Source organism: Vombatus ursinus, unplaced genomic scaffold (genome assembly GCF_900497805.2).
Source record: "Vombatus ursinus unplaced genomic scaffold, bare-nosed wombat genome assembly UNPS02014417.1, whole genome shotgun sequence".
Taxonomy (NCBI): domain Eukaryota; kingdom Metazoa; phylum Chordata; class Mammalia; order Diprotodontia; family Vombatidae; genus Vombatus; species Vombatus ursinus.
In genome coordinates, this window is record NW_020954195.1 from 114,726 (window position 1) to 131,006 (window position 16,281).

A 16,281-nucleotide genomic window follows, 5' to 3' on the forward strand; every position below is an offset into this window, starting at 1 on the left:
CCGTTCTGCCGGTCCAACAACTGGCCTCGATCCCTGCCAGCTCAAGCAGTCAGGTGTCTAGAGAGTGTGTGGAGGTGAAGGATGAAGGAGGGAGTGCAGGGAGAGGTCTGATTCAGAAGAACTCCAGGAACTGCCTGGAATTAGCCCAGCAGGGACACCAAAGCCCCTTTTGCCCCTTGAGTCTTCTAAGGGGGGAATTTGGGGTGGAAAGGAGAGCAGAATGTAGAGTATTGTTTATTTTCAGAATTTCTTAGTTGCCAAACCTGACCCTGACTGTGCTCTTATCTTTTGGCTTGAGTGTTTCCCCTGAGGAAGGCAGGACCAGGGTCTCTCACCCTCCTTGAGACCTTCCCCTCCACAGGTCCTTGTGGGGATGGCCAGCCTCCTCTCTTGCAGGGCAAAGGAAAGACCCCTTCCTCTCAAGGATCATTCTTCCGCAGCTCATCCTGCTGAGTATTCGGACCTGGCCCAAGAGTGGAGCATGGAACAAGAGGGAATAGCCCCAGTGCCCTGGAGCAAGCCGTCCTGGGTAAGTGTAATCAGTCCACAGATTTGACAAACATCTTCAAACAAGAACATTTCCACTGACACAGAGCAGCAGAAGAAGTTTGTATCTGAATCCATCAATCACTATTATGTAGAAATTATTTCTTTTAAAAATATATTAAATTTAATACAGTACTAACAACATTGCCATGCCTGTCATTGCCCCTTTTAAACTTGTATTTAATCTCTTCTCTGTGTTTTATTCTTTTTTTTAACATCTCTAGCATTCTAGACACATTTTTTGTCTTCCCCCACTTTTTAAAGCTCCCTGCTAGAAATTAATTAGTCAACACAACTTCACACATTAGTCTTGTCTGGACATGCTCTGGCCAGAGTGCTGAAGTCCCAGCTGTTGCAGTCACTGTAGGAATTGTCCTCTTGGTTCTGCTCATTTCACTCTGCTTCAATTCATACAAATCTTTCCAGGTCTCTCTGAATCTCTCCTATTCCTAATTGTTTTTTAGGGTACGATAATATTCCATTTCATTCACTGAGCATATTTTATTCAGCTATTAGGGGCAGGTAGGTGACCCATTGGACAGAGTGCTGGGTCAGGAAGACTCATTTACATTCTAACTGTGTGACTCTGGGCAAGTCACTTAACCTCTGTCTGCCTCAATTTCCTTACTATTAAATGGGGATAATAACAGAACCTACTTCCCAGGTTGTTTTGAGGGATAAAATTATATAATATTTGTAAAGTGTTTAGTACAGTGCCTGGCATACAGTCCATGCTATATAAATGTTTATCTTCTCTCTCCTCTTTTCCTTCCCCTGTTCACCTTTCGATGGGCTCTGACTTGGTTTCCAGCTTTTGATACAGCCAAAAGATCTGCTATGGATATTTGGCCGTGTGTGGGTACTTTCCCCCTTTCCGATCTCTTTGGGTCAGCAAACATTTATTCATCCCCTATTAAGTTGGATTGAGTTTCAAATCACAATGGCATCTGAAAGGTTCAGGCACCCCAGCAGTCAGCTCTCTTCTGTCACACACCCCAGCAGTCCTAAAAGATATCCAAGGAGGGAAGCCCTCCTTGTCCTGTGGCAGCTCATTTGGATTTTGGACAGCTCTGTTTGAAGGAAATTTTTCTTCCAATCAAACCTAAATTTGCTTCTCGCCAATCCCCTCCTCCCCCTTGTGCCTGGTTTTGTGTTCTTGTGTAATGAATAAAAAACCTGAGAGACAAAGTTTCTGGGCAATTAACAATCAATTTATTAATCATGCTAACTAATAATAAACAAATTGATGGTCAGTGGTTTCTCTTGGAAATTCAAAGACACCCGGTGGAGACACTGAATGCTCCTGACAGAAGAAATCAACCCTGATTGGTGGACATTTAATGAGGAGGTGGGCTAGAAATATTCAGCTCCTCCTGCTGAGAATTCAGTCACCTCCAACACTCTGGACAGGGGAATCCATCTCCACCCAGACCACTATGGTTGGTTTTCTCCTTCATGAGCTGGGTCACCCTAAATTCTTATGGGGGGCATAAGGACAGGGCTGTTCTCTTGGGGCAAGAACTCACCCAGACGGGATTCTGTTCACACTCTCCCCTACCCTGGTTGGGTGGGGTCTGGCCCAAGATTGAGGAGTATGTTTCTGAGGGTTAGAAATCATCTCATCAGCCAGCCATATCCTTCAGACACTGACTGACCTGCTACAGGGCCTGGACCCTACATGAGGAAATAAAGGAGAAAAAAACCTGCATCCAAATTTAGTAACTGGTAGTTAATATAATAGCAAAATATTAATTTCTCTCACTTGGGTCTTCTTGGGAAGAATTTGTTAGGGAGGAGAAGAAGCCCTAGGGGGATTTTGTTAGTTGCCAGGACTGAGCCCAACTACTGCCCCTCCTATTTTGCTTTGAGACTCTCCTCTGAGAACAGAAATGCTTTCACCTTCCCTTGTAGTTTGCTCTTTGTAGGTCCTGGTCTTTTTTTTTTTCTTTTTCCTTTTAATTAATTAATTTACTTTTTAGTTTTCAACACTCACTTCCACAGGATTTTGAGTTCCAAATTTTCTCCCCGTCTCTCCCTTACCCTCATCCCAAGATGGCATTCATTCTGAATATTCCTTCCCCAAATCTGTCCTCCCTTCTATCTCCCCGCCCCTTCTCCTATCCCTTCCCCTTCAATTTTCCTGTAAGGCAGGATAGATTTCTATACCCCTTTGCCTGTATATCTTATTTCCAAGTTACATGTAAAAACAATTTTTAACATTTGTTTTTAAATCTTTGAATTCCAAATTATCTCCCTTCCTCCTTCCCTACCCACCTTCATTGAGAAGGCAAGCAATTCAATATAAGTTATACATGTGTAGTCATGCAAAACATTTCCATAATAGTCATGTTGTGAAAGACTAACTATATTTCTTTCCATCCTATCTTGCCCCCTCCATTTTTTCTATTCTCTCGTTTGACCCTGTCCATCCACAAAAGTGTTTTCTTCTGATTACCCCCTCCCCCAATCTGCTCTTCCTTCTATCATCCCCCCATCTCTTATCCTTTCCCCTTCTTTTTCCTGTAGGGTAAGATAGATTTCCATACCCAAATGAGAATAAGATTCACTCATTCCCTTTCACCTTCCCCCATTTCCCCTCCACTGTAAAAGCCTTTTTTGGTCTGTTTTATGTGAGATAATTTACCCCATTCTACCTCTCCCTTTCTCTTTCTCCCAGTACAATCTTCTCTCACCCCTTAATTTTATTTTTTAGATATCATCCCTTCATATTCAACTCACCCTGTGCCCTCTGTCTACATATATACATGTATATGTATATATATATATATATGTACATGTCTCATGAGTTACAAATATCATATTTCCATATAGGAATGTAAGCAGTTCAACTTTAATAAATCCCTTATGATTTCTCTTTCCTGTTTACCTTTTCATGTTTCTCTTGAGTCTTGTATTTGAAAGTCAAATTTTCTATTCAGCTCTGTTTTTTTTTCATCAAGAATACTTGAAAATTCTCTATTTCATTGAATGTTCATTTTTTCCCCTGAAGGATTATACTCAGTTTTGCTGGGTAGGTGATTCTTGGTTTTAATCCTAGTTCCTTTGACCTCCAGAATATCATATTCCAAGTCCTCCAATCCTTCAATGTAGAAGCTGCTAAATCCTGTGTTATCCTGATTGTGTTTACACAATACTTGAATTGTTTTATTCTGGCTGCTTGAAATATCTTCTCCTTGACCTAGGAACTCTGGAATTTGGCTATAATATTCCTAGGAATTTTCTTTTGGGGATCTCTTTCAGGAGGTGATTGGTGTATTCTTTCAATTTCTATTTTACCCTCTGATTCTAGAATATCAGAGCATTTTTCCTTGATAATTTCTTGAAAGATGATGTCTAGGCTCTTTTTTTGATCATGGTTTTCAGGTAGTCCAATAATTTTTAAATTCTCTCTCCTGGATCTATTTTCCAGGTCAGTTGTTTTTCCAATGAGATATTTCACATTGTCTTCTATTTATTCATTCTTTTGGTTTTGTTTGGTTATTTTTTGATTTCTCAGAGAGTCATTAGCTTCCATTTGTTCCATTCTAATTTTTAAGGAATTATTTTCTTCAGGGAGCTTTTGGACCTCCTTTTCCATTTGGCCAATTCTGCTTTTTAAGGCATTCTTCTCCTCATTGGCTTTTTGGACCTATCTTGCCATTTGGGTTAATCTATTTTTTAAGGTATTTTCTTTAGTATTTTTTTGGGTCTCCTTTAGCAAGCTATTGACTCGTTTTTTGTGATTTTCTTGCATCAGTCTCATTTCTCTTCCCATTTTTTCCTCTGCTTCTCTTACTTGCTTTTCAAAATCCTTTTTGAGCTCTTCCATGGCCTGAGACCAATTCATATTTTTCTTGGAGGCTTTGAATGTAGGAGCTTTGACATTGTTGTCTTCTTCTGGTTGTGTGTTTTGATCTTTGTCACCAAAGTAAGATTCTATAATCTGAGTTTTTCCCACTGTTTGTTCATGTTCCCAGCCAATTACTTGACTTTTTAACTCTTTGTTGAGGTAGGGTTCTGCTTCCAGCATGGAGGGTGTACTGTCCCAAGCTTCAGGGGTTTTGTGTAGCTGTTTTCAGAAATATTTCTAGGGACCTGTAAATTTTCATTTCTTCCAAGGTGGTGTGATCTAAAGAGAGGTGTTTACTCGCTTCCTGGGCTGTGCTCTGGTCTGTGAGTGACCATGAGCACTTTTTTGTGCCTTGTAACTGTGAGGAGGATTCCCTCTCTAGTGCTACCACAAGCTCTGCCATGCCAGTGCTCCTTTTCACCCCAGGACCACCACCTAGGACTGCAACACAGATCCAATCACTAGCAAAGCAAGAGAATCTTGCCTCAGTACCAGCAAAGAGATCCCTGCAATCCCCCTCTAATCAGCTGCTCAATCCCCACACCATCTATGTTCCAAAAACTTGGGAAGCAACTGCTGCAGCTGTGGCTGCTGCCCCAGGGCTATGTTAGGGCCAGAGCTGGACCATGCTCCTCTCTCACCCCGGTCCGACAAACCTTTCCCATTGACCTTCTAAGTTGTCTTTGGTGTTTGTGGGTTGAGAAGTCTGGAAATCACCACAACTTCCTATGATTTAGTCCCCTGAGGCCTGTTCCGGGTTTCCTCTGGCCCGTCTTTGCTGCCCGGCCCATGCTGAACAGTGCTCCTCTCCTAGCCCGGTGCAACAGACTTTTCCTGTCAACCATCCAGGCTGTTTTGGGCTGCAAATTTGTTTCACTCTGTCTTTGTGGGTTCTGCTGCTCTAGAATTTGTTTCGAGTCATTTTTACAGGTATTTGGAGGGGTTTGGGAGAGAACTCAAGCAGGTCACTGCTTTTGCTCTGCCATCTTGGCTCTGCCCCCCAGGTCCTTGTCTTGATGGCCAGTTTCTGACCTGGGAGGGGAAAGGCAAGATTCCTCCTCTTCAATGATCCTTTTCTCTCCCTAGCTCAACCTGCACAGGATCTGGTCCTATTTCAACAAGGGAGTTTGGAGTCATAAGGAATGGCCCCTGGTATCCATAGGTCTCCATCTCAGATCAGTGGAGTTGGTCCACACACCTGACAAATATTAGCAAACGTGAACATTTCCATAGTCATAGAAGAACAGCAAATTAAGGTTGTATATGAAACTTTCAGTGGATATTACCTGTAGAATATTACTTTTAAAATATGTATTACATTCAATATAGTAGCAGCACCACAGTTCTGCCTGTTATTGCCCCCATCTGAACTTACTTCTTCTCTTTTTTGAGTTTTATCTTGTTTGTTAACATTTTCTATTCTTTTTTTTTTCTTGTGCATCACTGGTACTACCCCCATCCAGCTTCTTGCCCTGTTTGGTTTTTTTCAAAGTTGTCTCATGTAACACATATGTACAGTCAAGCAAACCACCTTCACACGTTAGTCTGCAGATGCCTTGACCCAAAAGTCTGACCTGACTCTGAAGTCTTTCCCAGTAGTTTTCCTTTACAGTCTCATAGACAGTGTATAACTGTCTCCTGGTTCTGCTTACTTCACTCTGCTCACTTCATCCAAGTCTTCCCATCTCTCTGTAGTCACCTCCCATTCCCCATTTCTTCAGGCACAATGTTATTCCATTTCATAGACTTTATCTTATTCAGCCCTTCTCCAACTGATGGAGAGCTGCTGTGACTACTTCTGTACCTATGGGTCCTTTTGCTCTGTCTTTGATCTCTTATTGTCAACAAAGTATTTTCAAGAAGTCTAGCATATTTAACTTCTAAAATTCTATTCAGGTCCTTAAATTCTTTTTTTAGTCAATTTTTATTTAATTTTATAATTTATACAATATATATTTATATATAATAATATATGTAAATATATTTATATAATTTTATAATGTATATAATTTATTTAGGCCTGAGAGGGATAAGTTGAGTTCCATTACCATTATAGCTTTACTGTATATTTAAATTTAAATTTTTTTTAGAATGTAGATGCTATGTCACATTGTGCATATATGTTTAGTATTTATATTAATTCATTGTCCATGATACCTTTTGGCAAATTACAGTTTCCCTGTTTATCTTTTTCAATTAGGTCTATGTTTGCTTTTGCTTTTTCTGAGATCATAATTACTTCCCCTGGTTTTTTTTAAATTTTGTTTTGTTTTGTTTTGTTTTTTACTTCAGGTGAAGTGTAATAGATTTTACTTCAGCCCTTTGTTTTAACTCTCTGTATAAATTTCTGTTTCAACAGTTTTTCTTGTAAACAATATATTGTTGGATTTTGGTTTCTAATCCATTCTGTTTTCCAATTCTGTTTTATGGGTGAGTTCATCTTATTCACATTCACAGTCATAATTGCTAACTTTATATTTCCCTCCATCCTATTCTGTTATATTTTCTTTTCTCTTTTTTTCCCATTTCCCCTCCTTAAGGGTTTATTTTGCTCACAAACCCTTCATAGAATTTTCTTTACAAAGTTTCTTTATGTCTTATCACTTAGGACCATTTTGATAAGAAAGTAATTTCACATTACCTTATCTCCCTGACTTCTCCGTAGTTTTTCATAGATCACAAATAAACAGATACTTGATTGCTGACTCCATGTAGTCAAGAACTTCACAGTAAAACATCTCTGAACTATCTTCCAACTGCTAGAACAAACTGCTCTTCTCAACATTCCATTTGGCTCTTAAAGATTATGATTTTAGGGGCAGCTAGATGATGTAGTGGATAGAGCTCTGGTCTTAGAGCCAGGAGTACCTGAGTTCAAATCTGGCTTTAGACACTTGACACTTACTAGCTATGTGACCCTGGGCAAGTCACTTAACCCTGGTTGCCTCACCAAAAAAACTCCAAAAAGATTATGATTTTAACTGTTGGCTCTGACATGAACAGTGTGACCTTTGGCAGAGCTAAATTGAGTTCTCTAGGCCTCAGTGTCCTCCTCTTTAAATTGAGGAGGTTAGACTAGATAAATTCTAAAGACTCTTCCATATCTAAATTCTGTAGCCTTTGGTGTTTCAGGAATCGGTGACATTCAAGGATGTGGTTGTGGCCTTTAGCCAGGAGGAGTGGTGCCTCCTGGACACTTCACAGAAGAAGCTGTATAAAGATGTCATGCTGGAGAACTCCTGGAACATGCTTTCCCTGGGTAAGGTCAACATGCCGTTCTACACCACCCCTACCCCAGCTATTTCAATTCTGCCATTGAAGGGAATGTTTTTACTCCACCACCACTCCATGCCCCTAACCCCCAGCTACCAAGTGTACAATGTTTTAAGCTTCTCTGTATTAATAGAGAACAGAGATTTCTAGTCCCCCTTTATACAAGAGATAGGGTCTCCCTGCTCCCTATTCTTACATAAAAAGTCTTCATTTTATCTGATAGGAAGCTAGGAGCTTCATCTGTTGCTCCTTAAGCTGTTTCTTTCAGATTCCAGGGAGCTTCGGGTCAAAGATTAAATCATCATTACAGAATCTCAGACTTGGAACTGACCTCATAGGTTATCTGGTCTAACTCCCAAGTGAACCAAAATTTCCTCCCTGAAAGGTGGTCAACCAGCTTTTACTTGACAATCTCCTGTGAAGGGAATCCCTACTTCTTGAGGAAGCCCCTTCACCTTTGGAATTGTCTAATCATTATGATATTGTACATGATATAAAACCTAAATTTGCAACTCACTTAAACGAAGCCTTGTTTCTTGGGTTTAACAGGGCAAGTTTGTCCTTATTCTTCCTTGATACTCCTCCCAAATTCCAATGAATATAATGAGAGATATAGAAATGTCTACATATTTCTTGGAGAGAGATGGGCAAATAATGACTTTAGTAATTCCAAATGGGCTCCATAATCTTTTCTCTCCCGCCTCCAATAGTTCCCAGTAAAACCATATAGATCATCCAAAAGGGTGCTCGGAACCATCCTCTGGCCCTTTAGAGCTCATCCCCTTTCCCTGAAAACTGAAAAGGACTAAATTCTGAGGTTCTCTCTGCTCTCAACACTTCCCTATTTACCATGAGCAGGGCTTCCAGTTCCCAAAGAAGATTTGATCTCCCAGTTGGACCAAGGGGAAGCACCATGGATGCTGGAGAGAGAAGATTCAATAAACTCCTGTTTAGGTGAGTGAGTTAGATCAGGAAGATCCAAGGCTATTATCTCAAGAAATCAATATTTGGAGATGTAAGGCACTCTTAGAAATATAAAGAACTCCTCAAAGCTCTTGAGGTCAGTTGAAAATGACTAAGGCTGTATACTTTGAGCTCTTTCATAGACTGTCTTTGTCAAAAAAGTTTTTTCCTGATATCTCTTGCCTGATGTTTACCTACATTTTTTGGAGAAAGTGGTCCCTGGTATGACACAGACCTTTCTCTTTCCCCATTCTTAGGGATTTCTTTTGTCCCAGAAAAGGGAAATGGAACAAGCATTTATATAGCACCTACTGTGTTCCAGGCACTGTGCTAAGTGCTTTATAAATATTATCTCATTTGATCCTCACAACAGCCCTGGGAGGTAGGTACTGTTATTATCCCCATTTTACAGTTGAGGAAACTGAGGCAAACAGAGATTAGCTGAATTGCCCAGGGTCACACAGCTAGTAAGTGTCTGAGGCCAGATTTGAATTCAGGTCTTTCTGACTCTAGGCCCAGCACTCAATCCACTGCACTACCTAGCTGCCTCAGAGATAAGTCTTTTGAGTCATTTCCCCTTGGCTGTTCAGTGATTGGACTAATGTTCTATTTCTCATAAGGACTAAAACAATTCCCTAAGCCCTGAGCATGATTCGAGAGAGATATGTTCATTGCATAGAAGGCTTGAGAGTCTTGTTAGAAGAGTGAAATATAGCTATGGAGTGATGCTCGTCCCATTCTATATCTGGTTCACATTGATGGAAATCTCAGCAAGTCCTTTAGAAGTAGATAAAATGTCAGGAGAACAATGGATGACATTTGATAAAATCCAATTTAGTTGGGATGAATATGAAATCTTACATGCAAGTTTAACAAATCAACTACATAGTTTTAGACTCGGGGAGATAGGTCTGGATTGGTGCACAATTGATGCATAAAAAGACCTGAGTGTGTCAGGTCTGAAAATCCGATAAGAGTGAATAGGAAGCCAAAAGAAGCAGACATAAATTGAGACTGGATGGATGGAAGCATAGTGTCCATACCAAGTGAGCTGATAGGCCCATTATATTGTGACTTACTCCAGGAACACCTTTAGTAAGTAATATGTTCAGTACTCGGCACTACATTTTATGGAAGATATTGATAAACCTGCACAAAAATAATACAGAATGGTCAGGAATGGGTGGGCTCTGATCAACCTATTTGAGGAAACCTCTCATCCCCCAGGAATATAATGACAGAGCCATTGCGGTGTCAGTGGTGAAGTATTGGATGAATGAAAAAATACATATTGACTGATTATTATGTGCAAAGCATGGTGCTAATTATTAGAGAGGCAAAATAATTAGCAAGATTCCCAGCTCTTAAGGAGCTCACATCATGATGGAGTAGACAATATGTAAAGGCTTTTTGCAAGTCAGATTGAAAAGTTCTATGATCTCTGTGGTGTAAAGGCAAAGCAAATAGTAATGCACATTCTTCAATGCCTTTTCTATGTGACAAAATCGTATCTGTTTCTGACATTGAAGCATTTGACCATACCAGGGACTTTAGTGGTGAGAACATTCTTTTGGTTGTTTTTAGCAGCAAGGACTGCTGAGGCAGAAGGGCTCTAATGTACAAGGAAACATTTGGCTGGTTGCATTTCCACAGAGGTTACTTCCCAAGTTTATGGTTGCATAGATTTATGGCAATTACTTAATGACAATTGAATGGTATATACCTTATTACTCAGCTTAGCACAGCACCTTTACTAAAATTGGACTTAATGCTAGAGCCTAACAAAACAAAACAAAACAAATAGAGAAAACCAGAAACATTAGATATATAAGTTGTGGACCAGAACACAATTAAAATTAGTTATCAACAAAAGGCTTTTGAAGAAAGAATTCATCTTCAAATAGAGAGAGGCAATGGAGGACTACAGAAAGAGTTCTGAACTAGCTGTATCAGAGTAGGAGTAAAGTTCCAGCTCTTCCTTTGTAAGTAGTATAACTTTGGTCATGTCATTTAACCATTCTGATCCCTGAGCTGTAAAACGTAATGAGAATGTTTGGTCTGCTTATGTTAAAGGCTCGTTGTGAGTCAGTCAGTCAATAAGCATTCATTTGTTGTTCACTTGTTTTCAGTCACCTCCAACTCTTTGTGACCCCATTTAGAGTTTTCTTGGCAAAGGTATTGGAGTAGTTTGCCATTTCCTTCTCCAGCTCATCTTACAGATGAAGAGACTGAGACAGGGTTAAATGACTTGCTCAATGTCACACAGCTAGTAAGTGTCTGAGGCCAGATTTGAACTCAGGAAGATGAGACTTCCTGACTCCAGGCCCAGCACTCCGTGCAACATGGCACCACCTACCTGCTGGAGGGCCTTAGGACAGAGTGGCAGGGAAGGTGGTAAGAGTGGATGGTCCTCTATCTCATGGGAAGGAACAGTGCTGGTAACTCCCTTACCATCTAAGCCATGTGAGTAGTCATGGACAATTGATGGGTTCTGGATGTTGAAGAGAGGACAAGGGAAAGGAAGAGTGGGAGGACACCCCAGTGGCCGAAGATCTGGCCAGCCCAGATGTATTCTCGATTTCAGAGTCGAAGTGGTGAGGAGAGAAGGCAAGAGTCCAAAGAGAAAAGACTGAGGTGATGCTAAATGTGAATCCGTCTTCTTACTATCAATAGAAGTAAGCTGACATATTGACATTACTTGTTTCCTGTAGGTGGGGGAGCCAGGCCTAAAACCAAGGAATATACTCCAAAGCTGAGCATTTCCTGTGACTTGAATTTGAAAGAACTCTGGGATTACAATATCAAGTTAGAGAAAAATCAAGGCAACTGGAAGAGTGATTCCAGACATTTAAAAATTATACTCAGACAAACTCCCAGTGAAGGGAGGGATGATAGAAGTTCTAGCCTGGGGTCAGCAATTTCTGACCAACGAAGATTTCCTGTAGAAAATATTCACAGTGAATATGACAAAAGTGGAAAGAGCTTCAGACAAAACTCAGATCTATTTCAATATAAGAAAATAACCTCAGGAAATGGCTATTCCAAGTGTAGGACATATGGGGAATGCTTTAATCAGCCATTAGCGCTTACTCATGGTTATGGGAAGCATACTGGAGTGAAAGGTTTTCAAGGTAATCACTGTAAGACAGCCTTGACCTTGAGCCCAGACTTTTTGGGGCATCAGAAGAGTCATAGTGGAGAAATGCCTTATAGATACAATGAACTTGGAACAGCTTTCTCCCATCTCTCCTCTATTACGGTACACCAGAGGGTTCAAACTGCAGAGAAATGGAATGAATCTAAGAAATATAGGAAAGCCATTTTTCAGAGTGAAGATCTTATTAAATGTCAGAAAACTCACGGTGTAAAAAGGCCTCTTAAATGTAATGAGCATCAGAAAGCCTTCAGCAGAGATGGAGACATTGTTGGAGATCAGAACATTCCTACTGGAGAGGAATTCCATAAATACAAAGAATATGGGAGGCCCTTCATCAGAAGTACTGACTTGAACAGTCATCAGAATATGCACCATGGAGAGAAGTCTTTTAAATGTAATATATGTGAGAAGGCCTTTAGCAAAAGTGCAAACCTTACTGTACATAAGAGGATTCATTCGGGAGAGAAACTTTATAAATGCAGTCAATGTGGAAAGACTTTTGGGAAGCTCTCCAACCTTGATGTACATCAAAGGATTCATTTTGGAGAAAAGCCCTATAAATGCACTGAATGTGGAAAGGCCTTTATCCAGAGCGCATCCCTCATTGCACATCAGAGGATTCATTCTGGAGAGAAACCTTACATATGCAATCAGTGTGGAAAGGCTTTCAGAAACCGATCCAACCTTGCTGTACATCAGAGGATTCATACTGGAGAGAAACCCTACAAATGTTATGAATGTGGGAAGGCCTTCAGCCAGAGCAGACACCTTCATAGACATGAGAATATTCATACTGGAGAAAAGTCCTACAAATGTAATGAATGTGGGAAAGTCCTCAGCCAGAGCTCATCCCTCACTGCACATCAGAGGATTCATTCTGGAGAGAAACCTTGCAAATGTAATCAGTGTGGAAAGGCTTTTAGAAAGCTCTCCAACCTTGTTGTACATCAGAGGATTCACACTGGAGAGAAACCCTACAAATGTTCTGAATGTGGGAAGAACTTCAGCCAGAGTAGAGACCTTGTTCGACATCAAAGGATTCATACTGGAGAAAAGCCTTATAAATGTAATGAATGTGAGAAGGCCTTCAATCAGAGTAGAGACCTTTTTCAACACCTGAGGATTCATACTGGAGAAAAACCCTATAAATGTAACAAATGTGGGAAGGCTTTTAGTCAGAGTGCAAACCTCAGTGTACACCAGAGAATTCATACTGGAGAAAAGCACTATAAATGTAACGAATGTGGCAGGGCCTTCAGCCAGAAGTCATCCCTTATTGCACATCAGAGAATTCATTCTGGGGAGAAACCTTATAAATGTGATCAATGTGGAAAGGCTTTTAGAAAACCATCCAACCTTGCTGTACATCAGAGGATTCATACTGGAGAAAAGCCCTACAAATGTAACAAATGTGGGAAGGCCTTCAGCCAGAGTAGGCACCTTCTTAGTCATCAGAATATTCATATTGAAGAGAAGCCCTATAAATGTAATGTATGTGGAAGGGCCTTCAACCAGAGCTCATCTCTTAGTGCACATCAGAGGATTCATTCTGGAGAGAAAGCTTACAAATGTAATCAATGTGGAAAGGCTTTCAGGAAGCCTTCCAATCTTGATGTACATCAGAAGATTCATACTGGAGAGAAGCCTTACAAATGTAACGAATGTGAGAAGGCCTTTACCCAGAGTAGGGACCTTCTTCGACATCAGAGGATTCACACTGGAGAGAAGCCCTACAAATGCAACATGTGTGCAAAGGCCTTCACCCAGAGTAGGGACCTGATTCGACATCAGAGGATTCATACTGGAGAGAAGCCCTATACTTGTAGTAAATGTGGGAAGGCCTTCAGCCAGAGTGCCAACCTCAGTGTACATCAGAGAATTCATACTGGGGAGAAGCCCTACAAATGTAATGAGTGTGAGAAGGCCTTCAGCCAGAGGTCATCCCTCATTGCACATCAGAGGATTCATTCTGGAGAGAAACCTTACAAATGTAATCAATGTGGAAAGGCTTTCAGAAAGCCCTCTAACATTGCTGTGCATCAGAGGATCCATACTGGGGAGAAGCCTTATAAGTGTAATGACTGTGGGAAGGCCTTCAGCCAGAGTAGAGATCTTTTTAGGCATCAGAATGCACATACTGGAAAGAAACCTTACAAATGTAATAAATGTGAAAATGCTTTTAGAAAGCCCTCCAAACTTGCTTGAAATGGAGGTGCTCAAACTTGAAAGAGCCCTAGGCCAGTGGTTTGGAAAGCATGGTCTGTGAATCCCTGGCGGTGCTTGAGGCCTTTTCAGGGGCCTGATCAGGTCAAGACTATTTTTATAATATTTATATAAGCCATATAATTGGTACTCATTTTGTTTCTTTTTGTAATTTTCTATTCTGACCATAAAGAGCACCAAATTACATTTCTATATACATAACTGAACACAAATTAGATTCTCTGTGAAATCAGTTGGAGAAGGAAATGGCAAATCACTCCAATATCTATGCCAAGAAAACCTCAGATGGGGTCATGAAGAATGAGACATGACTGAAATGATTGAACAGCAAAAATGAAAACATTAATCTCCATTTTAAACCATTTCCTTTTTTAAAGGTATATAATAAAATTCTGCACATTGCTTTAGAAACTTTTCCTTTCGTCCATGCTGCCTTCTGTTCTTTTCAGCGCATTTTTTAAAGAAATGGTTTAATGGCCATTTTATTTTTGACATTACTATTGCTAAATTTGGCCTTTCTCACTCATTGAAAATGGAAAGGGAATTCTCTTGTCACAAATAGACATAGTGGAGCAGAGCAAATCCACACAATGACCATGTTGAAAGATACGTCTCTTTCTTCACCTTGAGACCCTCGCCCCTCTGACAGGAGGTGTGTAATATTTCATCCCAAGTCCTTCAGACACATGGCTCGTCACTGCAGTGATCAGTTCTTAAATCTTACTATTTTTCTTTATGATATTGTTCATGTAGAAGTTATTTTCCTAGTTATGCTCACTTCACTCTGAAATCATCTCTTTTTTCATTACAGTGAAGGAACATTCCATTAGTTCACATACCACCATTTGTTTAGACGTAGCTCGATTGAGAGACCCCTCCTGCTTTGGATTCTAGTTCTCTGATTCTTTTCCATTTTAATTCTCCTTTCAGGATCAGGAAGCTTGTCTTCCCTGTGGCTGTTCCCTCCCCATTCATTCCTCATCCTGTGCTATTTCCTTTCTGAACAGAAATATTTTCTAGGTCACGAGCTTGGCTATGACACCCTATGAATGAACTCAGTTGTATGATTGCTATAATTCCAAAAGTTATCTCTGCCTTTTACCTGAAATCAAATAGAGCTAAGGGAGTTTTCTCATCAGCTTGTGACTTTAGGTTTAGGCCTGAGGGAGCAGTCTTGATGTTACGACCATGTTCTTCCTCCTTTCATAGCAAAAATCTCTGATCGTAGCAGATCTTTCAATGTTTTATAATGAATCCTATTGTTATAGTCCGCAAGTATCTTTAAGCTAGTATGATAAGATGCATGCGGGAAGGACACTACTTGGATTATTCCTGTTCTGAACTTATGACCATTATTTGTCTCAATTTCCTTATCTAAGGGACTAGGGAAAAGTCAGTTCTTAGACTTTCCATCTCCTTGTTCATTGGTTTAATAATGATACATCCACATATAAGATTATGTCATTATATAATGACAGAATTCTATCATTATTTAATGACATAACTTGGCATGCCCTGTTACATTCTTTCTGAATGATATGAAGATAACATATCTTCAAAGAGGGGGATATAATAAAAATGAGATGTGATAAAGATGTAAAGGTTTTCATTTGTAATGGATTAGTAAACTATACTTTGGGAAAAGTAACAACATAATGATTGCTCCTGCTTGAGAGCTAGTAGCAATATGATTAACTTTCCAATGTTTTCCATCTGGTAAAAGAATATATGTAAAGGACTCAGGATGGCTGTAATTGTATTAATGACCCTAGAACTGCTCTGGCTGTACTGGTCAAAAATAATGGAAAAGGCCAAGTAAAGATTATGGTTCTAAATGATTATTTTATCTTAGGGGTAACAGGGAACTACTGAACTTCCTTCAGGTGCCTTTGAAAATCCATAGATGCCCATCCACACACATGCCTAAATACACAGGTTTTGGATATGTTTTAATAATTGTCTATAAAGTCTCCGGTTGGAGTGAGGCTTTCACATGTAGAATTTCTTTGATTAGTTGTTGAGAAACATTTAGATCATATTTTCCCAGTTTAAGGTCTCCCCTCTGATGATATCTGGAGACAGGAGCTATAGTTTTACAAAGTCTGGTCCTCAAGCATCCTTTATAAGCCTCTAGTCTGTTGATCATCCATGCCACATACGGGGTTCAGACTATGATAAAAAGAACAAGTGATATGTGAAGACCATAATTCTCCAAACTTTCAGATAACCTAGCTTAATTTGATGATCTTCCTATAGCTCTGATGTTTAT

The 16,281-nt window shown here is 40.0% G+C and overlaps 1 protein-coding gene across 1 annotated transcript; it reads left to right on the plus strand.

Moving 5' to 3' along the window:
* The first annotated feature begins 300 nt into the window (after positions 1–300).
* LOC114042371 (zinc finger protein 271-like) lies at positions 301–14,318 on the plus strand. Its single transcript, XM_027861056.1, has 4 exons — positions 301–529; positions 7,529–7,655; positions 8,528–8,623; positions 11,344–14,318. The coding sequence occupies exons 1-4, from the start codon at positions 374–376 to the stop codon at positions 13,992–13,994; spliced, it is 3,030 nt and encodes a 1,009-aa protein (XP_027716857.1). The 5' UTR covers positions 301–373; the 3' UTR covers positions 13,995–14,318.
* The last annotated feature ends 1,963 nt before the right edge of the window (positions 14,319–16,281 follow it).

What these genes read in the sequence shown, in the direction of transcription:
- LOC114042371 (XM_027861056.1), top strand. Translation starts at nt 374, where the DNA reads ATGGCCAGCCTCCTCTCTTGCAGGGCAAAGGAAAGACCCCTTCCTCTC. An exon ending in CCTGGAGCAAGCCGTCCTGG is followed by an intron (nt 530 to 7,528) that starts GTAAGTGTAATC and finishes TTGGTGTTTCAG; the next exon opens with GAATCGGTGACATTCAAGGA. An exon ending in CTGGAACATGCTTTCCCTGG is followed by an intron (nt 7,656 to 8,527) that starts GTAAGGTCAACA and finishes TACCATGAGCAG; the next exon opens with GGCTTCCAGTTCCCAAAGAA.